Source organism: Thamnophis sirtalis, unplaced genomic scaffold (genome assembly GCF_051295495.1).
Source record: "Thamnophis sirtalis isolate CommonGarterSnake01/CBP01778 unplaced genomic scaffold, rThaSir2_p1.2 scaffold_13, whole genome shotgun sequence".
Lineage (NCBI taxonomy): Eukaryota > Metazoa > Chordata > Lepidosauria > Squamata > Natricidae > Thamnophis > Thamnophis sirtalis.
This window is the reverse complement of record NW_028261393.1, coordinates 13,882,622-13,906,396: the sequence shown is the minus strand read 5'-3', so window position 1 is coordinate 13,906,396 and position 23,775 is coordinate 13,882,622. Positions and strand designations below refer to the sequence as shown.

Here is a 23,775-nt window from a genome sequence, read left to right as displayed (position 1 = left end):
TGCCAGCCAAAGCATGCCAGTTGCAGTCTTATTTTTCCAGCAGAAGCCCTAAGTCTCTCAAGAGCAGTGTGCAAAATAATTAATGACCAGATATATTGGATGAATAAAGGCATATAAAGTAATACCCAGGATTGTTCCTCTCTCCAGTGCATGCCAGTTAATGTTTTTATTTTTAGTTTGCAAAGATAAGAGGGAGGGGGTTGATGAGTCAGGTAGACCTTCCCATGAATTGTCAACTGGATATCTTCTGTTTAAGTTATCCTAACATTTGGAACAAGCCTCTTGTTTATCCAGTGTAGAAACTGTAGCAAGAGAGTTGCATTAGTCCATGGCAGCCCAAAGGACTTGACAACATTTTTATTCAAAAGCCTAGGTTGTTGAGCTGTAGCTAACTTCGTAGATGTAGAAATGCAACACTAATGTAATGCTTAAGTACCCTTAGCTGGTGACATAAATTCAAAATACATAACTGGCATTCTTGTCTTCCTGGAGGGTACAACATTGATGTCAGTAGTCGTAGTGCTGATATCAAGTACATTGCTTTACTTTTGACTCACGTACTGATACTCCAGAAGTATAAAATGTTTTAAGTGTCCAATGCAATTTAGATCGACACAACCAGAAACAAATAGGGTTTTCTGTTATATAAAATTTGATGATTTGTCTCTATAAGAAACTCATTGGAAATACTTGGAGATAACCGGTCACTCAGATAAAATGCTTTAGGACCGTGTTTCTTAACTTTTGCAACTTTAAGATGCGTGGACTTCTACTCCCAGAACTGAATGCTGCTTGGGAAATTCTGAGAGTTGAAGTCCACGGATCTTAAAATTTGCCGAGGTTGAGAAATACCGCTTTAGGAGATGGTGCTGTCTGCAAAGACATCTATTGTTTGAGTGTGCTTCATTTAAAGTAGCTGAAAGGAGAAATATATGCTCCTCCCTAAATGCATACACTGGAGAATCTCTAGAAACTGACTTAAGCAAAAGAGCAAGAAATTTTGGTCAAAAATGATACAACCCTCCCAGGAATCATGTAGTGCTTTGGAAATACTGTTGCTGACAGCAGGAGAAAATAAAACTCATGTGGCACATATTTCCCAACCTGTCTGTGTACTTTAAAAGTTGTTCACTCGACCCAGAGGTTTTTGTTTGAGTGATTTCAGTTTGCTTGCTGCTGCGTATATGATCCATTCTGGCTATTTTTGTGCCTCCCTAAAACTGAATTGATAAATAAGCCATATTCATGTTTCTAGGGCTAATTTATATACAAACAAGCCAAATAAAGATACAGGACTATCCTAGCCATTATAACAACATCTAAAAACAGGGTCTGTGCATGCTATGTAATGTTTAAAATTACAGGCATTACATCCCACACTAGAAAAGGAATTTCATAACTCAGATCTTCAAGAGATTCCACTCTGATATCAAACAGCCTTGTAGATAACACAGGTAGTTCTCTGTCTATCAAATCACCCTACAGCTAGCAGACTGATGAGACAATTTGTAAACTAGCTGGGAGAATCTTGACTAATCTTGTACTAGATCTTTAGTAATATTTGTGATGGGAAAAACAATCTTGACTGATAAGCAATGGAATGTGTAGTTTTGGAAAACCGACTGATCTAGAATACAAGGATGAGATTGGACAGGTCTAATCCAATATCAGTCTTACACATATTTTGTCTCGCAAACTGGTAAAAATATGGTAATTTTGTTGAAGGCAAGCACACCTCTGTATGGCAGATTCTGTGGCTTGGTTGCCAATTACTAGCAGGCAGCAGTGAGATCTAATTCAGACTTGTATACTCAAGTTTCCTAAGTGCTTCAGACATGCAACAGCATGAACATAGTAACTGCCTCTGTCAGGTAGATAAATAGAAACTAACCTTCAATTTTGATGAAAATGTGGGATTTTAAATGAGGCATAGTCAACTCAACTAGGCTTTTTTTTTTGTAACAATTGATTCACTTTATTACTGTTTTTTTTAAAGATCTCTTCGATGGTAAAAATGTGTGGTCACACCCAAAACTCCATAAAGGTCAGGATGACTGGCACTTATGAAGAGAGCTCAAGTTGGATACTGAAAGGTCTCCAAAATTCCAGTAAGTGTACAAAACATAAAGAAAGAAAAAAACATCAGCAATTTGGCAGTGAAAAATAGTATTACAGTAGGAAGGAGGTAGACACTTTCTAGTTATCTTTCTGGTAGGTACGAGTGCAGACCACATCACCCATTGTCAGAGTCTGAAAGAGAAGATGATACATAAGACAATTATCCTGAAATGCTGAAGGAAAATCTGCCTATGGGAAAGAACATTATCACTTACTGCGCTGTAATTATTACAGGCTTGGTTTTTGCCAAATTTACAAAGGCATTAACCATTATTTTGCTAACCAAAAATGAGCCAGACTTGCCCTGCATATTAAATTGAATTAAAATAAACCAAAGTATGATACAATGGGTTAAGTCAGCCCTATGGCTATATTTCTCTATGAATAAAGGATTGTTCCCTACCGTTTTGTAATAGAATAAAGACTTGGCCTAAACATTAAGATTATTTACTCTAGTTTTTGTCCAAGAAGTCTATATTCTCTTCCCCAGAGGAAAGAACTAAGAGTTGAATTGATCAATTCTGTTAATCAGCAGTTGATCAATTCTATGCTCAAAAGTGTTTTTCAAGGCTGAAGATATTTCTGGCAGGATTGTGAAAATGTTTTCAAATCTGAAACACACTTTTTGAGCACCAAAGTCCCAGATTGAATCACCAGACTTCGAAAGGGTGCCAAGGCACTTACTAAAATGGGCCAAATAATCCACTTCTCATCCTAAACCACGTGTTTTGAACTTGAAGCATTTTGCACACAATGAGTTTCTGGAAATCAGATATTTCCAGGTAACTAAACCAGGGATGCTGCAAGCTGCATTATTTGGTTTTATGCTCCCTTTGATGGTTCATTCATTTGAAAGAAGAAATCATTCAGACTTCCCAATTAATACTAGTTAATTTTCACTGTCTAGAAGTGCTTTGGTATCACTCCATCTCAACAATTTCCAAGTGAACTTCTCCCCACAAAAGAAGTTACCAGTTGCCGGGATGGGGGGGTAGGGAATGTATTGGTTCTCTTACCAAAATCAGCTTGCCATCTTTTATTTCTCGAACCAGTGAGGTCTCCTTGTCATTCCATTTTTGTATGTGAACAAGCTTCCCTCCATCTAGTGTCACAATAGACTGTAGAAAGAAACAATCATGCTCATTTCATAGCTAGACAGCTTGGGGATTATGAATGGAAAAAAGGGATTATGCAAGATTTTTAAAAGGCAATTGAGTTTACAATTGTGACTTGCCCATTTTGCTGCTTGTGTTTGCATTAGTCAGGTATAACAGTAGTCTTTCGAAGCAGAAGGCCAGATTAGATTAGATAACTTTGCATGTTATGTGAAATGCTATATAACTAGTTTGCTCTATTTTTTTTAAATAACAGCCACAGAGCCTCCTGATTGGAATCACAATTAAGCCTCTGGAAAGGACGGTAAATATTTTTTTTCTTCTATCATGGATAAATCTAAGAAACCTTTCCCAACCCCAATAGCTTCCTAATCCTTCCTCTTTTTGCATCAAAGGAAAATGGGGTAATTACCGTCAAAGGGATTGCTGAAGATCCTTGAGCAATGCACAAGAGAAAGAGATTAGCTAAGTAAAATTTTCCATGAGTAGGTGAAGAATACTTAAAGAAATTGAAGGATTTGGAGGAGGCTTTCATGAGACAACACTACAACTAATTCTACCTACAATCATCCTGCCAAGAAATTCTTTTTCACACCAGCCACTATTCCCACTCATGGCTAATGGCAATTTCGTTGCAGAGTACATGGTCCTTTTGGAAGCTAGAGGACTGGAATTATCCCTGATTGGATTTTATATTAAGGCCACATCTCCCAGGGAATCATGCTTCTATAGCAAAGCTGTCAAACTCCCAGCCTGCAGGGAGGAAAGGGGAAAAAAGTCCCAATATATCACGAGATGACAATGTGAGTTTGACACCCCTGTTCTATAGTGTCACACTAAGATCAGTGTGTTCTGACCGAGGCTTCCCATGAGCATGAAACAAACTCCTTGTCCTGACAAAAAACCCTCTATTACTTTACTGTGAATTCTGCACATTCACATCCAGCAGTCTTTCGAGGAAGGACTTACAGTCACAGACCTCATCTGTCTTGGAGAGCTGACAGGCCGATATCTACATTTGGCATTTGGCAATGAGTCTCGGAGAGTCACAAGGCAATTAAGCAAACTAATTGTCTCCTGCAAACTCCACTCCCCTTTTATTTCCTCTGGGAGGGTCATTCATCGTCCACCTGTGGCCTTACTCCCAAGTCGACCCCTGTTCTTTACTTGTTCCCTTCATCTGGCAACTCTGCACATACACACACTGGGGACAGGCTCCAGCTGTTCATCTGCCTCACTAATGTCTGATTTAGAAGGCAACTGGTAACTGCCAGACTGCTCTGGTCCCCTCTCTGCCTCCGACACAGAGCCCTCATCAGAGTCTTCCCCAGACTCCAGGACTGGCTCATCTTCCTCCCCAACCTCCTCACTGTCTGAATCTGCTGCCAGCTCTGCTGGTGGCCCACAACACAGTGTTTCTCAAACTCCACATGTGGACTTCAACTCCCAGAATTCCACAGCTAGCTGAGGAATTTTGAGAATTGATGTCCACATGTCTTAATGTTCCCAAGTTTAAGAAACTGCTGTAAGCTGGTTTTCTCTGGCTGGCTATTAGCCAAATTCCCGGAGTTGCTCTGAAGGTCCACCAAGAACCAAGATATTTCCACTGATACTCATGCTGTTCACCACTTAAATTGTATTTTTAATTTATTGGCAATTTGTAATCACAATAAATAACAATGTACTTTAGCAAATCCTTGATAGAGGTGTCTTTTCAGAAGAATGATACTAGCTAATGGAATTGTATGCAATTTAATTGTAAAAAGGCTACTACTCCAAAGAAATAACTACTTTGAAACCATTGTCTGATTTTCTTATCATGTAAAGTTCTATAGCCAAAGCAGACTGAAAACTGAAGCTTTATGGCTTCCTGCAGTCCTAATTTTAAATTTTAAATATCCTGGCAAGGCTGAACTCTAAGGAAGATTCTTCTGTCAAGTCATAGCTATGGAGTAGTCAGGACTGGAATTGTATTATTGAATTCATTGGCCACCCATCTTACCATAGGGTAACTCTGGGCGTACACTTTTAAGCTAGTAAAATAATCATCACAAGGTTTTTTTTTCTGTCAGGGTGTCATTTATCACTACTTAAACAAAAACCAAGAGCACACATTCCTTTTAAGGACCAGGAAGATGAAAGCCATATGAATGGGCTTACTTTATCTAAGTTCTGATAAGAGTTCAGTTTCATGAATAAGTATCCAAGTTAAGATCGGCTTCAATGTTTATTTAGGAATAAACTCCCAATCAAAGAAGGGAGTGTGGGTTGATACTCTGGGACATTCACATAAAACATACAAAGAGCTTCAACTTCAGACTGTGTCCACAGATATGACACACTTTGAATGTCCTTGAAGCTACAGATCAATAGAAAGACGCCCTATAGGCAAACCTTGACTACACAACACAATGCAAACCTTCACAACTATCTATGTAAGATTTCAGAAAGGCTGAATGGAATTCTGAACAAGCTAAAAGTTTATCTAAACTTTCAGGTTTAGCACCAGCCAACCTGAGGGCCATAAGAAAATAGTGGCGGACGAGATTTTACCATGTGTTACTTCTATAAGAAAAAGAGAGACTCACCACTAAGGAGAAGCATTGTTCCTCCGTGAATTTGGCTTACCTCCTTCTTTTAAGAGCAAGGAGGACAAATTTCCCCTGTTCAATCTTCCATCATCTTGGATACTTTTTGAATACTATATTCCAGTTGTCCTGTCTTAATCTAGAAGACAGGACACCTGAAATATAATATCCAAAATGACCCATGATGATAAATGGACAAAGGACAACCAAGGAGAATTTTCTTAGCTTGTATCTAGGGAAAGCTCATATCAAGAGAGATTTGCCCTATGATAATTTTCATCTATCAGCAAGGATCTTATTTTGCCCCAAAATCATACTATACATTTTAGGCACATAATGTCAATATGATAAACACAAATATATACCATTGACTGCATGGTATTCTAAATTATTTGTCAGCTGTCTTGAGATGCTGTGGGTTGTTTGTTAGTTGCGAAGTAGTGTCTGACCCATCGCAACCCCATGGACAATGTTCCTCCAGGCCTTCCTGTCCTCTACCATCCTCTGGAGTCAATTTAAGCTCATGCCTGCTGCTTCAGTGAGTCCCTCCAGCAACCTCATTCTCTGTCGTCCCTTTCTTCTTTTGCCCTCAATCTTTTCCAGCATTAGGGTCTTCTCCAGGGAGCCCTTCCTTCTCATTAGGTGGCCAAAGTATTTGAGTTTCATCTTCAGGATCTGCCCTTCTAAAAAGCAGTCAGGGTTGATCTCTAGGACTGATCAGTTGGATCGCCTTGCAGTCCAAGGCACTAGCAGGAGTCTTCTCCAGCACCAGAGTTCAAAGGCCTCAATTCTGTGGCACTCAGCCTTTCTTATGGTGCAACCTTCACAGCCATCCTTTGCAACTGGGAAAACCATAGCCTTGATTATACACACTTTTGTTGGCAAGGTTATGTCTCTGCTTTTTAGTATGCTGTCTAGATTTCCCATAGCTTTCCTCCCCAGGAGCAAGGATCTTTTAAATTTATTGGCTTATACTGCATGGTATTCTAAAATATTTGTGAGCTGTCTTGAGGTGCTGTGGGAGAGGGAATTAATTTAGTATATAGAACCACATTTCTCATGTAGGTGTGGCAATATTCCATATGAGAAATTAAGCAATCAGTTAACTTTTTTGTAATTAACCCCCCCCCTTTTTTTTTAAATAGCCAGCAAAACAAGGCAACAGTAGACACTAATTGGAGCTGTCAGTGCTAATTTTGATGGACCAAGAAACCCTCCAATTGGTGAGTAGATGCTAATGGCCAAGATCACTGCTCAAATCGTAGTGATCAGGTCTTTACCTTCACATTCCTGCCATCTGCTGTTGTCTCATCAAATTCTTCTCCCACTTTGCAAATGATCTCCGTATTCTTGAAAGTGCTCTGGGTTTTGATGGTAATTGTATCACCGTTCACCTCAATAATGGTGGTAGGTTTGGTCAAATTAGCAATTTGTCTTGTGGCAAAGCTCACACCTACAAAAAAGGAAAAAGAGGCCAAAATTTAAAAAAAATATTTACAGCCTAAAACATGGAAAACATTGTTAGCTACTGCAAATTAATCAGAGATTGCTCAATTCTACTTTAGATTAAAGTGTCCCTTCCTATTCTATAATATATATATATTATAGAATCAAACTGGTTTGCCTAGCCCCTAGAAGATCTTTCTGTAATAGTTGGCTTCATGTATCACACCCAGTCATGATATTGTTAACTATAATTTGACTAAACTATAAATAATAATTGTAGAATGTAGGAGTTGGACTCATATATTGTACTAAGCCATAATTATTAGTGTTACATGTTAAACTCTGGTATGGTTTGTTTGTATTTGGCTGGTAAATTTGCCGTTTTAGATGATCCAGCTGTATTTTAAAAGAAACCATTCTCTTAGCATGTGCAAAACAGCCAATACCCATCTTTTAACTTTTCAGTAAGGGAACTATAAAGTCAAAGGCTTTTCAGTCTTGAAGCAACACTGAAAGATCCTGAAAAGCTGGGGGGGGGGGGCACGGCGGACAGATTTCCTTCTCTCAAAAGCAAAAAGCCTTTGTTTACCAGAATCCAAGCAGAGCTGAACTAAAGATGGCGGTTTTGTCAGGCAGCAGAAAGGGGTTCACCCAAAAAGACTGTGAACTGCTTTTCAGCTGCCAAGCCATTTTTATTTTTATTTTTGGTCTGGCAGAGAACCAGTCAATGGAGAGGACTTCAAAGAACCGTCTGTGTGTGCATATATAATTGCCAGATATATGCTCTTTGAACAAGATGTGTGATCTAGAGAGCCTCTTGGATGAATGCAAAGGCTCTTTTATAGTACTTAGCATTCCTCTGGTGTGGATTGGCCCTTCTGCAGTTTGCTGCCTGATCTAATGGACGTATTCAGCACGAAGCAGCTGTTCTTCCATGCTCCTTTTAATTAATTTATTTATTAAATGATGTGCTGTCCTTTCATCTTTCCCTTATCCAATTTATAAAGCAGCCCAACTCATGTACATGACTCTACCCATCACAGATAAACTTTAAACTTTAATAGGATTTGTATGCCGCCCACTCCCTAGGGACTCTGGGCGGCTCACAACAAGTAAAAGCATTTAAAACATTTAAAAATACAGAATTAAAATCAATACAACATCCATCAAGTGGGGCTGGAAATTAATCAACAGCCCCAGGCCTTCTGGAACAGCCAGGTCTTGGTTGCTTTACGGAAGGCCGCGAGAGTGGTGAGGGTCCGGATCTCTGCAGGTAGCTCGTTCCACAAGGCCGGTGCAGCTACAGAGAAGGCCCTCCCTCGGGGAGCTGCCAGCCGGCATTGTCCGGTCGACGGCACCCAGAGGAGGCCCAACCTGTGTGATCTTATTGGTCGTTGGGAGGTAAATGGCAGGAGGCGGTCCTGTATTCCAACTGCCCACGAGAGTTGCATTTGTACCCCAACCTCTCTAGGTCGTTAAGTACCAAGGGGCAGTTGTTCAAGAGCCTGACTAGAACTGGGGAGATCAGAGTTCAAATCTCCACTGTCTCCCCTTCTGGCTACTTTGACCTGTGCTTGTTATGAGCACAGAAAGACGGCTTGATGCCACTAGCTGTGAGCATGAAGAGGACTGATGTCTCCATTCATCAGAGGGAGAAACCGTCTTGGCTTGTTTTTTTCTTCTTCTCGTTATTAAAATTGGAGTTTCCCTAGGCAACAGAATTGGAGAACTAAACGAAGGAGTGAAGCTAAGGAGAATGATACTTGCTTTCCAGGCCCAAAGCCCCGGAGTCATTCCCTTGCATCTCTGCTTAAAATAATTCTGGAAGGGAAAGGATCCTTTGATAGAGGACTAAGTGACCCAAGGTGATACACTGAAGGTCCCAGCATGTCTTCTTCATGTCGTTTTTTTTGCCCCTCAAGCCAAAAAGAACATCCAAATGCTTTTGAGTGAGTGAGGGAACAGAATGAGCTCAGAAAGATAATTCCGTTCAGCTTGTAGCAGCTTGCCCTTCCCCTAACTTTCTCACGAGAAAAAATGTTTACGTTTAATCCAGCTTTCTCCAACTGGGGCTCTTAAGACTCCAGTTCTCAGATTGTAGACCCGCTTAGCCAAAGATGGTAACTCGCCTCACCCATCTGCTGCTCCGTGCGGTCTGATTTTTGGCACCACTGACTTAATCATGCTAGCTTTCCATGGTTTGGCACAGGATTTCCACAGCCGTACCTGGCGATCCTCAGGACTGAACCTGGAATCTTTGGCATGCGAGCAGATGCTCTGCCATTGAGCAATAGCCCTCCCCAAAAGCTGCTCTTGAGCAATGGGATCAATAATCTGGAGAAGGCACCAGATAGGGAAACCCAGACCACCTTTTACTGTTGAAGATAAGGAAGTATGCATATAAAGTCTACACAAATTGTTCACCAAGGAAGATGGCTTATCTCCTCTTTTCAGGTTCTGGCTAATTCGGTTCCACCACAAAAGCGCGTAGGACAAAATCGCGCTCGACAAAAGCGCGCTGTGACGTCATCACAGCGCGATGAAAAAGATCGAAAAAATGTAAAAATAAAGCTAAAACCTTCCCCTAACCCCCCCAAACCTAACCCTAAACCTAACCCTAACCCTAACTCTTAACCTAACCCTAAACCTAACCCTAAACCTAACCGTTAAAGTAACGAAAAACGTAACGCTAACCCTTATCCTAACCCTAACGCTAACGCTAACGCTCTAAAGCTAACCCTAACCCTTAACCTAACCCTAACCCTAACCCTAACCCTTACCTTTATGTGAATCGGCTTGCTTTAATTTAATTTTTATTAATTTTTATTTGAATTTTTCGATCTTTTTCGTCGCGCTGTGATGACGTCAAAGGCGCGATTTTGTCGATCGCGCTTTTGACGGGTCACGGGCTAATTCAGGCTCACCATATCTGGCCTCCAAATAGTCATCAGATTGCCCCCCTCCCTGCTACCCCCTTGCTTCTTTGACTGTGTAGCTTTATTTAAGAGGATTCACCTTCAAGAGTGTTGAAACTATGCCTATGTAAATATGGACTTCTGGCTTAGTTGCTGATAGCAAGGAAACACTATAAAGACAATGGCGTTTCTTTTGAAGCACTATCAGCAGAGACACCCATCTCCATGGTTGCAAATGTAGGGAGAAGGCATGCTGACTGAAACGCCAATTTTGCTTCTTTCCCCTGCACTGAGCAGTTGGAGAAAGTGCTCCACTCAACTCACTCAAGACGTTTGCTGATCGTCTGCAATGAGATCAATTGTGAGTGCCTTTCTTAATGTTTGGGTGCATATTGTGATGGAATGTGCCCCTGGGGAAGCAGTGGAGATAGTGCTGGCCACCCAGAGCTTTCCCAGAGAATGAACAGGTTAAGAGACTGAGCAGGCCCAAGCTGGATGGGAGAAGAGATTCAAGATAGTTGTCACACACTAGCATCTATCAGGATATATCTGAGTAGAGGGTTACAGCTTTAGTCTGGCAAGATTCTACTAGATGTAAGCAAATCAAGCAGGGGTATCAAACTCGCGGCCCCGCAGGCTGGATGCATCACGCACTGGCCACACCCACCCCTGGTTTAGCAAAGGGGGGAAAAGTCACAGTACAACATGATGCCATCAGTTTGACACCCGTTTGACATTTGGATTTTGTTGTACTGTCTTTTGGCTCGACACATACTGTACATTGGTACTGGAACTGCTTGGAAATCAAGAACTAGAAAGTCCCAGATTCAAGCAAGCTCTCTACACCCCCCCAGTTTAAACTACAGTTTATCAAGGTTGTTTTGATTCATAAAAAATAAAGGGCATATGCTTCCTCATCACTGCATCTAGGAATTCTTTTTTTATTATTATTATTGTGCTACCTATATAATGGTGTAGCTGCTAAGTAAACTTTCCCTTTAAAGCTTTAGCTTCAAGGTGGTTTGAAGAGAGTCAAAGGAATGAAAACTGCCATAAAAATCCTGACAAATAGCCAGCATTTCCCTTGAAGATGCAGATAGGTTGCAAATACCTCCCCGTTATAAATCATTCTCATTCCTGCCTTCATGAACTCTACTCTAACCCTGGCAATTTCTGGCAAATGCCTAGGGTTCCACTCAGCAGAATTTAATGGAAAAATCCTGTTATATTATGGCAGTAGGTTTGCTTTCCTATTTCTTTTAAATTTTTTAAAATACACATAATCAGCTAAAAGCTTCTCCCCTCTCCGTGTAAATGCAGAACCTTACATGAGTTAACTAGGAGGGGGGGGGGGCGCTAATGGAACTACTCAAAGTAGAGTGGTAAGATTTATGTTTCAATAATTACAGATGGTCCTCAACTTAGGACCAATAAGTTATGACCACAAGATACTGCAATTGGCTATAAATGCACTCAGTTGTAAAGGTAAAGGTTCCCCTTGCACATATGTGCTAGTTGTTCCTGACTCTAGGGGGCAATGCTCATCATCATTTCGAAGCCGAAGAGTCAGCGCTGTCTAAAGACTTCTCCGTGGTCATGTGGCCGGCATGACTAAACGCCAAAGGCGCCCAGAATGCTGTTACCTTCCCACCAAAGGTGGTTCCTATTTTTCTACTTGCATGTTTACATGCTTTCGAACTGCTAGCTTGGCAGAAGCTGGGACAAGTAACGGGAGCTCAATCCGTTATGCAGCACCAGGGATTCGAACCACCAAACTGCCAACCTTTCTGATCGACAAGCTCCGCGTCTTAGCCACTGCATCCCTATGCACTCAGTTGTAGAGCACCTAAAACGCAATTTCATAACCCCCAAGGAGGGAGTCTTGATATCAGAACTTCAGTGATAGCCCTGGGGAAGTCTCTCCTAACGTCAAATAGTTACTAACGTCAAATAGTTACTAAGCATTAAAAGTCAAGGGCCTTTTAAAAAAAGAAAGAGTGGTCAAGATGACTCACTTTCTACTCCACCTCCAGCCACAGACGGTCCCTGAGGGTCTTTTGACCAATCACTCTCCCTGCCCCACCCACTTCCCCAGAAGTTTCATCAGGGAAAATTAAAATTAAGAACCGCTGGGCTTCCTCTCTGGGGCTTCTGAATAAAAGACAGGATACACATGTAATATATAGAGAATTGGGAGATGAATGCAAATGTTTCCTCTGCAATCATCCTATCTTTGTTTTGGGCAGAAACAAAGGCCTGCTAACCACAGTGGGAATCCACCTGGTTAATGACCCTTCCTTACTCAGCACACAAGAAATGTGTGTGGGGGGGGGACGCCAGAATTTTAAGCCCTGCTATCTGCAAAAGTAATTAACAACCGCACCCAACGAAGCTAGGCAAGAGCTGTGCAAAGTCGACTTAAAGCCAAGCCTACATAGGAGTTAAGAGGTCAGAGAAGTCTTGTTCTTGCAGAATCAGGCCCAGAAAGGAGTGGAGGGGGGAGAGTTTGTAAAACAGCCCAGTTTTATACCAGCCAGCTGAATGAGCCAATAGCCCCACACCTTCTCCCCTTACAACACACACAAACATTGAGTGCATCCGTTCCTTAAAGCCCTTAAGTTGCAGGAAAGCCCTCCAGGGTTCTAGGTTTACTCATGAGAGCCTTAGCAGAGCCTTGTCCTATCAGAGCAGCTTCTGGCAGAAAAGGACATATCACATGAACAATCACCCCACCTCTACACACCCTCTCATTCAGTGAAATACACGCTGCTACACTCTCCCTCTTGCAGAAATTGCTACCAGATGCCAAATGGGTTGGGGAGAGAGAGAGAGAGACGGAAAACAAAGATGGCCAGGCGCCTGGCCGGCCCAAAAGAGAATTCCGATTAAATCTCCCACACAGCAAATGAGTTTACACAAGGAGTAGCTCGGGTAATGCTCAGCCCTAAAATCCCAACCCTTGCAAACATATCTCTTTGCTGCTTTATCTCTGAGCAATGGAAAAAAAAAATCTCAAGGTGTCATTTGCTTTGTATCCACATGCTTCAAATGACTCCCAAGGACAGTCACTCATTCCACATGTCATATGACATAGTTTTTCAGTCTCATTTACCTTGAAGACCACACTGGAACAATTTGAAATGGAGGGAGGGGCAGGAGCAGCATACATCTGACCCAGGGCCGGCTGCTCAGGTTCGTTACTACCACGTTACACCGCAGCCGTTGCATTGTGTAAGTGCAACTACAGGTCCTGGATAATTATCACCTCTAAATTATCAGTCTAGGTGGCCAGAGCACCTACTGAAGGTCCCTCTCCCAATTTTGAAAGGTGGTAGGAAGGAACTTGCTGGTGGGGGCTCTCCTTCTCTGGGCCAGTCTGCTCCCCTTACCAGGTGGCTCCCCATTCTCATGGCTCCTCAGGACCGGGCTTTTGCAGTAGCCCTTTGTGGGTTTGACTTCTATGTTGCCACCGACACAAAGGAGCATCTGTCTATCATTTGTATGAATTACAGTCATCCCAATTCATTGGGTTAGCAAGAGGATAATCAGAACTGCAGACAAAACAATTACTGCCAACCTGCCTTCCACTGAGGACCTGTATCCTGCACGAATCAAAAGGAGGGCTGTGAACATATTGACAGACCCCTCGCATCCTGGATATAAATTATTTCAACTCCTACCCTCAAAATGAGGCTATAGGGCACTGCGCACCCAAACAATTAGACACCAGAACAGTTTTTTCCCCCCCGAACGCCACCCCTCTGCTAAACAAATACTCCCCTCACCACTGTCGAACCATTAACTAAGGCTGCATTACTATTACTATCAGTCTTCTCATCCTTCCTATCACCCATCTCCTCCCACTTATGACTTCAGGGCTGTAACTTTATTGCTTGTATCCTTACTATGTATATTGATATTGTTTCCTGATTGCTTATTGCTTATTTGTATCCTATGACTATCATTAAATTACAAAATATAGGATTCTTGACGAATATACATTTTTTCCTTTTATGCACACTAAGAGCATACGCACCAAAGACAAATTCCTTGTGCGTCCAACCACCCATGGCCAATAAAGAATTCTATTTCTACCATTGGAACTTGCCCCTCCCCTGGGAGACTGTCGAGCGAGACCATTCCCCTAATTAATAAAATAATTACCAGCCTGATGAGACGTGCTTCGAAGGCACAGGTGGGGGACCCGAAGTGGGAGACCCAGGCCCCCTATTTCCAAACCACATACATCTTTTTTTTTTAAAAATGCCACGATGGAGAAAGACCGCTTCCCCGTGGAAACCTAACCCCAACCACACCGCGGCACGAGCAAAAACATGTAGCCCGCCGCGGTCGAGGCGTCGCCCCTGCCCGTCAGCCAATTCAACCTTTATTCTCCAAGCCCCCCGCCCCAAATCTCTGCCCTCCTTACTGTACCGAGAGATTTCATATAGTCGTCGAAATAAGCGCTGTCCACCAGTTTCCAGACTCCGACAAACGCCTCCGCCATGGCTAGCCTGAAAATTGCTTTTTTCCCCCTCGGTCTCTCCTCCGAAATGCAACAGCGGCCGGCTCAGCAAACACGCGCTCTCCCTCTCTGGCTGTCGCGCCCGCTTTCCGACGGGGCTCGCCTTTTATTTCTTCCTCCTCCTCCACCTCCTCCTCCACCTCCTCTACCCCTCCCACCGGCCGGCGCCCTCCTCCTCCTCGCGAGGTGGGTCTCTTTAAATAGAAGGATGTGGGAATCTGTCGCATTGCTCTCGCCTAGCGCCGGGATGGGATCGCTCGCTCTTTGCCAAGCCCGCCGGGCGCCTTTGCGAGGATCGTTTGCTGTGCTGCCCTCGGCAAAGCCGCGCCCGCGCCTCTCTAATCGTGTCTTTTTGGGGTTTTGTTTCAGAAGCTCGCCAGCGCAATCCGGCCTGCCAGCGGCTGCAGGACAGGCTAGGATTCAGAGGGGGGGGGGAGGCCCGGGGACTAGGGTGTGTGTGATGGAGGGAAGGAGAGGGGGAGGCCATGCAGAGAAATAGCAGAGTTTATGGCTATGCTGGTTTGGGGGAACTGGGCGGTGAAATCTGGAGGGCCCCCAGTTTCCCTTCCCCTGGCGCGGTCTGACTGCTTCTAATTGAAGAACGAAGCACGCCGCTCTGCGGAGGGAGGGTAAGCTTAAGCTTCACAGGTAAACTGGCTTTGATCTTTACCCAGGTTGACTTTTAACAGCAACGGAGGTGGGATCTGCTGGCAGAATGCCCCATGCCTCGTGGTAACCTCCAGAGGCGCCCGCGGCAGTTTTACGCTTTATTGGTAACTGGAAGCCACTTAAGAGGTTTTGCGGAAGCAAAAAAAAAAAAAAAAAAAAAAAAGAATTTGGGACTTATGGTTCGCATGTCTCCACAGGAGAGATTATACAGAAAGAAAAGTAATAGGGTGCAACTTTCGAGAGTGATTTAAGGAGAGATGGTTAAAAATGTCTTCGTATTTAAAACTGCGGTGAAGACTTTTGGAAAGCTGCTTTGTATCTTTTTCTACTTTTCTGGCATATTTTTGCTTTTTTTACCTTTTGGCTTTATATTTGTTTTTTATCTTGTTTCAACAAACATTATATTCTCCCCACCAAACAAAGTCACCTTAGATGCACTTCGGATGGCTTAATGCTTAGAACCATGATGGCAAACCTATGGCACGCGTGTCGGAAGTGGCATGCAGAGTCATCTCTCTGGGCACATGAGCCGTTGGCCATTGCTCTTGCGAGTTCTGGCGTGCCGGCTAGCTGGTCTTCACCATGCGCATGCCGGGAAGATGGCCTTCTGGTTTCTGGCACACGGATGCACACCAGCCACCTGGTCTTCCGGTTTCTGGCACATATGTGCACGCAAAGACCAGGTGGCCAGTGAGCATGTGCATGCCAGAAACCAGAAGATCATGTTCCCAGCAAGCACATATGCACTGGGTAGCTGCTCTTCCAGTCTCTGGCATGCACAGGCACACTGGCCACCTGGTCTTTGCACGAGCATGTGTGCCAAAAACTGGAAGGCCAAATGGTCGTTGCACACACACACACTGGAAACCGGAAGATCATCTTCCCGCCATATGCATGTGCACCGAGCGCCTGCTCTTCCGGTTTTGGGCACCCACTCATGCACTCCTGTTTTGGCACTCTTATCTTGTTTTAAATCTATCTTTTTTTCTCTGTATTTTTATTTATTTATTTCTGTACTGTAAGCCACTTGGAGTCCTACGGGATTGGGCAGCATATAAATGTTATTCAACTTGCAAACTTGCAAAAACTTACACTCAGTGCTGAAAAGGTTTGCCAAGACCAGCTTAGAATGTGGCTGACCCTAAACATTTACTTGAGTTGACCGGGGTATGGTCAGAAAAGTAAAATGGTGGTGACCATGGTACAATCAAAATTCTACTTTTTTCCTCCTTGATAGACAGCGGAGAAAGTCAGCTTACATTCAAACCAACTTCTAAGTGTTTTCTTCATAAGGAATTCTTACTTTGCCTGTTATGGAATATTGTCTCATCATCAGGTGGGACAATCTGGTTTAATTGAACTCTCTACTTTGAAAAACTGGAGCTAACTATTGCGTGCCATGGGGAAGCCCTTATCCGCGGAGACATAAGCGCGTCGCTAAAGCCGCGACGTCATCACCGCCGCGACAACAGTGCGGCAACAGAAGGGCGTTTTAAAATGGCGACGCGGCAGAAAGCCGATTTCAATTAAGGTAAGGGTTAGGATTAGGTTTAGGGGTTTGTTTTAGGGTTAGGGTTAGGGTTAGGGTTAGGGTTAGGGTTAGGTTTAGGGTTAGGTTTAGGGTTAGGTTTAGGGTTAGGTTTAGGGTACTGAGTGCTTGGAAATGTGCAGATTTGCCCTCCGCGATTATGTCATCGCGGTAGGGTCGCGTTTTTCCTTAGCACTTTGAACGGCGCGAATTAGTCTTCGCGCTTATGTCTCCGCAGATAAGGGCTTCGCGGATTTGTGGTGGAACCAACTATTGGACTGAACTGCTTACTGGGCTCACTAAAAGGACACTGCAGTGGTGGGTTGCAGGCGGTACGCCCCGGTATGGGCGTACCGGAGCCTGCCCAGAGCACCGGATACCATTCCAGTACGGTGCTCTGGAGGGCCCACCCGAGTTCCTCACCAGTCTTTTAAGTCTTTGGCGCTTCTACACAAGGCGCACATACAGCATCTGTGCGATGCTCCGCTGAGAAGCTGGAGTGTCGCAGAGGCTCACAGAGGTGCTAGGATGCATGCGCGCACTGCACACATCCATGTGGATGCCGCCGGGCCTGTTCCAACCGTACTGGTTGGAACGGGATCCGGAACCCACCACTGGGACACTGGTTCAAAATTTCTTGCTTTCTTCTACAATGCAGAAAAAGAACCCTATTACTTAGAGCAACTCCAGCTTCATGAAAACTCAGGGCATCCTCCCTGCATAAGAAGAGACTCCAAACAATGCTAATGTTAACTGAATATATATGGTAGAAGGAAAATGAGACCTTTAGTTACATTAGAGGAAATATCTGAGATGGTAAACATTATTTGAAGATGTAGATGTTAAAACAACCGTAATCAAACGACATGCTGCATGTGATGATGGTTTTTTTTCTTTTTCTTTTTCTTTTTGTTTTTTGTTTTTTTCCCTTTCCCTCTTAGACCTTTTTTTGTCCTTTTTGGCCTCCCCCCCTCCCCCCACCCTCTTTTTTTTCTTTCCCCTTTCCTTCTTGAACCTATTTTCTGTCCTTTTTGGCCTCCCCCCCTTCCCCCACCCTTTTTTTTTCTTCCTCTCTCCCTTGTTTTATTTTCTTGTTTTTTGTTTTTTAAACCCTAGCTTATTGTGGTGCTTATTAAATATACAATAGAGAGATACGGGATGTATAAACTTAGTAGGGATGCACCTGTGATTAAAAGACATATTGTATGTGAAGATGGGTTTTCCCTCCCCCCCTTTTTTTTCTCTCCATCCTCTCCCTCTCCCATTGTTGTCCATGTAACAAAAAATAAAAATAATTTATATATATAAAAAAAAGAAGAGACTCCATAAAACCTTGATCCTGTACAGCTAAGGCTTACACTCCAAATGCAGAAGTATAGTTTTAAATGCAAACCAGCATGCTGAGTCAGACGAATGTGGGTCCCAAGAACAACAACAAAAAAATCTTTCTACAGCTGGTTAATGTGGAACAGTTTAAAGGCCATTGCTGGGGAAGGAATTAGAACAGGCCATCTGACTTCTCGCACCATCTCTGGCCTGGAGCCCATCCTGGGAAAGCAGCCCAAGGAGAGGTCAGTGGTACAAAGTGACCTTGTTGGGAAAGACAGGTGTTGCCCTAGAATCTCTGCCGTAACAAATAGCCCAGCGATGTTGCAGGAAATATTGAGAGAAATCTGTCTGGAGGACGCCACCTTGGGAAAGGTTTCTGTGACGGCTGGAGGGATGTGGTGGTTCAGTGGCTAAGACACTGAGCTTGTAGATCAGAAAGGTCGGTGGTTCGTATACCTAGTGCTGTGTAATGGAGTGAGCTCCCGTTACTTGTCCCAGCTTCTGCCAAGCTAGCAGTTCGAAAGCATGTAAAAATGCAAGTAGGAAAATAGGAACCACCTTTGGTGGGAAGGTAACAGCATTCTGCGTGCCTTTGGCATTTAATTATGCCAGCCACATGATCACGGAGATGTCTTCAGACAGCATTGGCTCTTTGGCTTTGAAACGGAGATGAGCACTGCCCCCTAGAGTCAGGAACACACGTCCAAGGGGAACCAACCTGTAATGGCTGGAGTGAGTTCACAAGTCCATTTTTTTTCATTTCCTCCCCACTGGCTCCTTAACTACTTCTGCTTCTTCCAGCATAGTTACTTTTTAACACATCTCAACTGAACAAGCTGATTACACACTTTTGCTGGCCGAACATTAGTTTGAGCAGCAGTGAACATGGTAATTGGAGAGGGTGGGGGGAAGACTCAGAAGGCCTTTGGGTTACAACACCTCATTGAAAAAAGCCAGGTTGTGGTTTAATATTCCTTGGATGTCTGTTTAAATGTTAAGCCTCTGCAATGGGTTAATGAGCACACATGAGGTGATAGCTTACATTCCACCTCACCTGTTGCTCTTTAACAAACCGTATGCTGCTTCCCAGGCAGGCACATTTACTAGCAAAGAGATTGCAGCTGTTATCTCTACATATTCAGAGACCAGGTTTCTAGACTTAAAGTCAAGCAAAAAAATATCTTAATTTTTAGAATAGAATAACAGAGTTGGAAGGGACTTTGGAGGTCTTCCAGTCCAACCCCCTGCTCAGACAGGAAACCCTACACCACTTCAGACAAATGGTTGTCTAATCTCTTGTTAAAAACTTCCAGTGTTGGAGCATTCACAACTTCTGGAGGCAAATTGTTCCATTGATTAATTGTTCTGTTAGGAAATTTCTTCTTAGCTCTAGGTTTCTTCTCTCCTTGATTAGTTTCCACCCATTGCTTCTTATCCTGCCCTCAGGTGATTTGAAGAATAGTTTGACTCCCTCTTCTTTGTGGCAGCCCCTGAGGTATTGGAAGACTGTAATCATGTCTCCCTTAGTCCTTCTTTTCATCAGACTAGACATACCCAGTTTCAGTAACCGTTCTTTATATGTTTTAGCCTTCAGTCGCCTAATCATCTTTATTGCTCTTCTCTGCACTCTTTCTAGAGTCTCAGTATCTTTTTTATATCACAGCCAAAAAAACAATTTTTGTGTGTGCAAGCAACCCTCAGCAATGCTGCAACTCTGAAGCAAACAAAGCAGTGTCACTCAAATCCCCCCCCCCCCAAAATGGTTTTATGGAAGCTTTGCTTACAATTGCCATCCACTGGCCACTTCAGTAACAATGGCCCAGAAAGCTTAAGGCCATATTATCATTTTCACTTAACTAGAGTGGCAATTTTTTCCTTCTGCATCTGGGTGTCAGGTCTTCATCTTATCCCCAGCCCAGGAGTTTGTTACAGTAAAGTCATTCAAGGTATCAGTCTAGAAACCTGGAGGTTGTGAGTTCTAGTCCCGTTTTAGGCATGAAATCAGATGGGTGACTTGGGCCAGACACTTTCAGCCCACTACTCCTCATAGGGTAGGTCCGTGATGGCGAACTTATGGCACACCTGCCTGAAGTGTCATGTGGAGCCATGTCACCTGGTGTACGCAGCATCGGCTGTTCCTCTTCTGGGTTTCTGGTGCACATACGCATGTGCCGATCAGCTGGCCTCTGTGCATGTGCCAGTGCCGGAAACCAGAAGAGCTGGTCTTCCGTATTCCACGGTGAGCATGCGCTTCCGGCCAGCTAACCAGAATGCATGCCAGCCGGCCTGCATGCAAGCGCTCATAGTTCCTGTGTCTGAATCATTGTAGTGGAGAATAAGTCACAGATACCCAGCATGTCATTCTGCAAACTAGAATTTGAATGCACACATTTATTCTCTTTTAAGTGTTTAGACATTACACTGATCTCCATCCTTGGCATGCAAGAAAGCATATCTTGTTAGGAGATTACAAAGGTAGGATCTAGAATGCTTTTGATGACCACTTTGTATTTTTGAAAGGCAATATATATTTTTCATGACATACAGCATGCGCATACCCCCTGGGCAAGTCCTCTTCCTGGTCGCGGCCTAGACGAGCACACACATGCGAAATGCTCCCTTTTCAGCACTCGGTGCCAAAAAGGTTAGCCATCACTGGCGTAGGTTGCCATCCGTGGTGGGTTCCGGATCCAACTGCGCGCAGGCGTTGTACCTGCCGGTGATGCTTTCGCAAGCTTCCAGCAACTCGGCGGAGCATCGCGCAGGTGCTGTTCACGCCATGCACATGCACAGAAGTGCTGAATGCTTTAAAGGATAGGTAAGGAGCTCGGGCGGGCGGATGGGCCCTCTGGAGCACCTTCCCGGAACGGTACCAGGTGTTCCGGGCAGGCTCCGGTATGCCTGTACTGGGGTGTACCGCCTGCAACCCCCCACTGGAGGGAAAATAAAAAGAGGAAGGAGTATTAAGTATATTTGCTGCCTTGTGCTGTTCATAAAAATAATACAGGCAGGATATAAATAAGTCACCCTTAGCTATATCGATGTCACAGTATCCCCTCCCACATCCTAACTACCCTTCTTCCAAGGGCAGCCACAAATTGCGGGTTAAACCAATTAGGCTTGGTTACCTTTTACCTGAAAGGGAACGCAGGTGATTGTCTGGACTCAAAACAGTAGCCATGGAGACAGAATGAGCAACAAGAAATGTTATGCTGGTCTACGTTTCTGCTGGTTCAAGGATAAATAGAGAGCATTAAAGCTCAGTGGGGAAAAACCTCTAAGAGCTTTGCTTAAAAAAGGTTGGAACAAGAGGAAAAGGCGTGCTAGACATTTTGGCTTAATTTGTTGCGCAGTTACAGTCAGCAGATGAGCTCATACTTTCCACTAGGCCCTATTCACATAATATCCTTCGTTATTAATTACAGTCTTGGCTTAGTATATCGGGTAAACCTAGATTATGCAGCATACAAAACATAGGATATGGTTTAGTGTGTGACCTGAACCCAGTCCCCTTTATCTAATGCAGGAGTGTCAAACTCAAGGCCCAGGGGCTGGATCAGGCCCATGGGGTGCTTAGATCTGCCCTGTGGGGCCACCCTGGAAAAAGCAAAGGGCTGGTGCCTCTGCCAGTGAAAACGGAGCACACCAGAGGTGGGTTTCAAATTCCGGGGCTACCAGTTTGCTCATGTGCATGTGATGCTTCTGCACATGCTCATAAGCGTCCGGGTGGGTGGGCGGAGCCTCCCCTCTCCGCCACTACCAGTTCGCCCAATCTGGGCCGATCTGGGAGCAACCCACCCTTGCCGCACATGGCCCTCCCAAGCTCCTTTTTATAGCAATAGCAGTTAGACTTATATACCGCTTCATAGGGCTTCCAGCCCTCTCTAAGCGGTTTACAGAGTCAGCATATTGCCCCCAACAACAATCCGGGTCCTCATTTTTACCCACCTCGGAAGGATGGAAGGCTGAGTCAACCCTGAGCCGGTGAGATTTGAACCGCCGAACTGCTGAACTGCAGTCAGCTGAAGTAGCCTGCAGTGCTGCATTTAACCACTGCGCCACCTCGGCTCTTAGTTTTTCACTAGAAGAGGGTTGCAGGAGGCCTTCGCAGCCAAAAATGGAGCTCCAAAGCCTGTTTAGCTGGCAGTGCACTTGGGCCACCCCTCTGACATGAGTGAACTGGTCACACCCACACTCACCTCGCCCACCGTGGCATGACAAAACCACGGTCCACTAAAGCGCGCCCGATTAAAGCGCGTACCTGACGTCATCAGCAGCGCGACAACAACGACCGTGGAGAAAAAAGGGCGCTTTAAAAAGCGCTTTTAAAGCAAGCCGATTCACGTAAAGGTAAGGGTTAGGGTTAGGGTTAGGGTTAGGGTTAGGGTTAGGTTAAGGGTTAGGTTTAGGGTTAGGTTTAGGGTTAGGTTAAGGGTTAGCGTTAGGTTTAGCGTTAGGTTAAGGTTTAGGTTTAGGGTTAGGTTTAGCGTTAGGTTAAGGTTTAGGGTTAGGGTTAGGTTTAGGGTTAGGTTAAGGGTTAGCGTTAGGTTTAGCGTTAGGTTAAGGGTTAGGTTTAGGGTTAGGTTTAGGGTTAGGTTAAGGGTTAGCGTTAGGTTTAGCGTTAGGTTAAGGGTTAGGTTTAGGGTTAGGTTTAGGGTTAGGTTAAGGGTTAGGTTTAGAGTTAGGTTTAGGGTTAGGTTTTGGGGGGTTAGGTTTAAGTTTACGCGTTAATTTTAGCTTTACCGCTCACAGCGTGCTTTTTTCGTCGCGCTGTGATGACGTCAGGTACGCGGTTTCGTCGAGCGCGCTTTAGTCGACCGCGGTTTTGTGGTGGAACCCTCGCCCACTGCCCTCCCCCCACCAGGTCAAACACAACCCTGATGCGGCCCTCAATGAAATCGAGTTTGACCCCACCCTGATGTAATGGAATGAAATTTTATTTAAAAGGATGCAAGCGTACGTTAACCAGAAATTATGAGAATTGCAGTCCACCCATACCTTGCAAATTAACAGTCTTAAGTGATGGCAGAGTGAAATCAATATTAAATACAGCCAATCCGAAATAGTAAAAATCTAAACGTTTTCTTTTTGTCAAGGAAAGCAAACCAAGGTTGTTCACTTTTGTCAAAGTCATTGGAAAGTATTTGAGGAGCAGCACCACCTATTGGTTAGGTCGTGTCATCATATTTCTGTACTCAGCTGTTTGGAAAAAAAAATAAAGAAACCTTAGATCAGTGATTGAGAATCTATGACATGCGTGCCAAAGGTGACATGCCACAATATTTTGAGTGCATGTCAGCATTCGCCAACAACTTAACAGCAACTGCCCTTGAAAGCACACCCTGTTCTTGTGTGTTTTCATTCATTCATTCATTCATTCATTCATTCATTCATTCATTCATTCTCCATGATGGCCCATCTTAGTCAATGACTCTTTTTCAGAGGCTGCACAAAAAAATTGGGTATTTTTTCTTGTGGCCACCAGAAATTGTGGAGCCTGCAGAGCCTCCAAAAATCATGAGGAAATGGGGATGTATTTTGG

The 23,775-nt window shown here is 43.9% G+C and overlaps 1 protein-coding gene and 1 long non-coding RNA gene across 2 annotated transcripts; one reads left to right on the top strand and one right to left on the bottom strand.

The window, feature by feature from the left end:
• Positions 1-1,948: 1,948 nt before the first annotated feature.
• On the bottom strand, positions 1,949-14,812 carry FABP3 (fatty acid binding protein 3). The gene is made up of 4 exons (XM_014060047.2): positions 14,617-14,812; positions 7,102-7,274; positions 3,135-3,236; positions 1,949-2,250 (listed from the first exon to the last, which is right to left on the bottom strand). The coding sequence occupies exons 1-4, from the start codon at positions 14,687-14,689 to the stop codon at positions 2,197-2,199; spliced, it is 402 nt and encodes a 133-aa protein (XP_013915522.1). The 5' UTR covers positions 14,690-14,812; the 3' UTR covers positions 1,949-2,196.
• Positions 3,490-8,398, top strand: LOC106543942 (uncharacterized). Its single transcript, XR_001313189.2, has 3 exons — positions 3,490-3,537; positions 6,967-7,044; positions 7,984-8,398. It is a non-coding gene; the product is annotated as an uncharacterized LOC106543942 (long non-coding RNA).
• Positions 14,813-23,775: the final 8,963 nt, after the last annotated feature.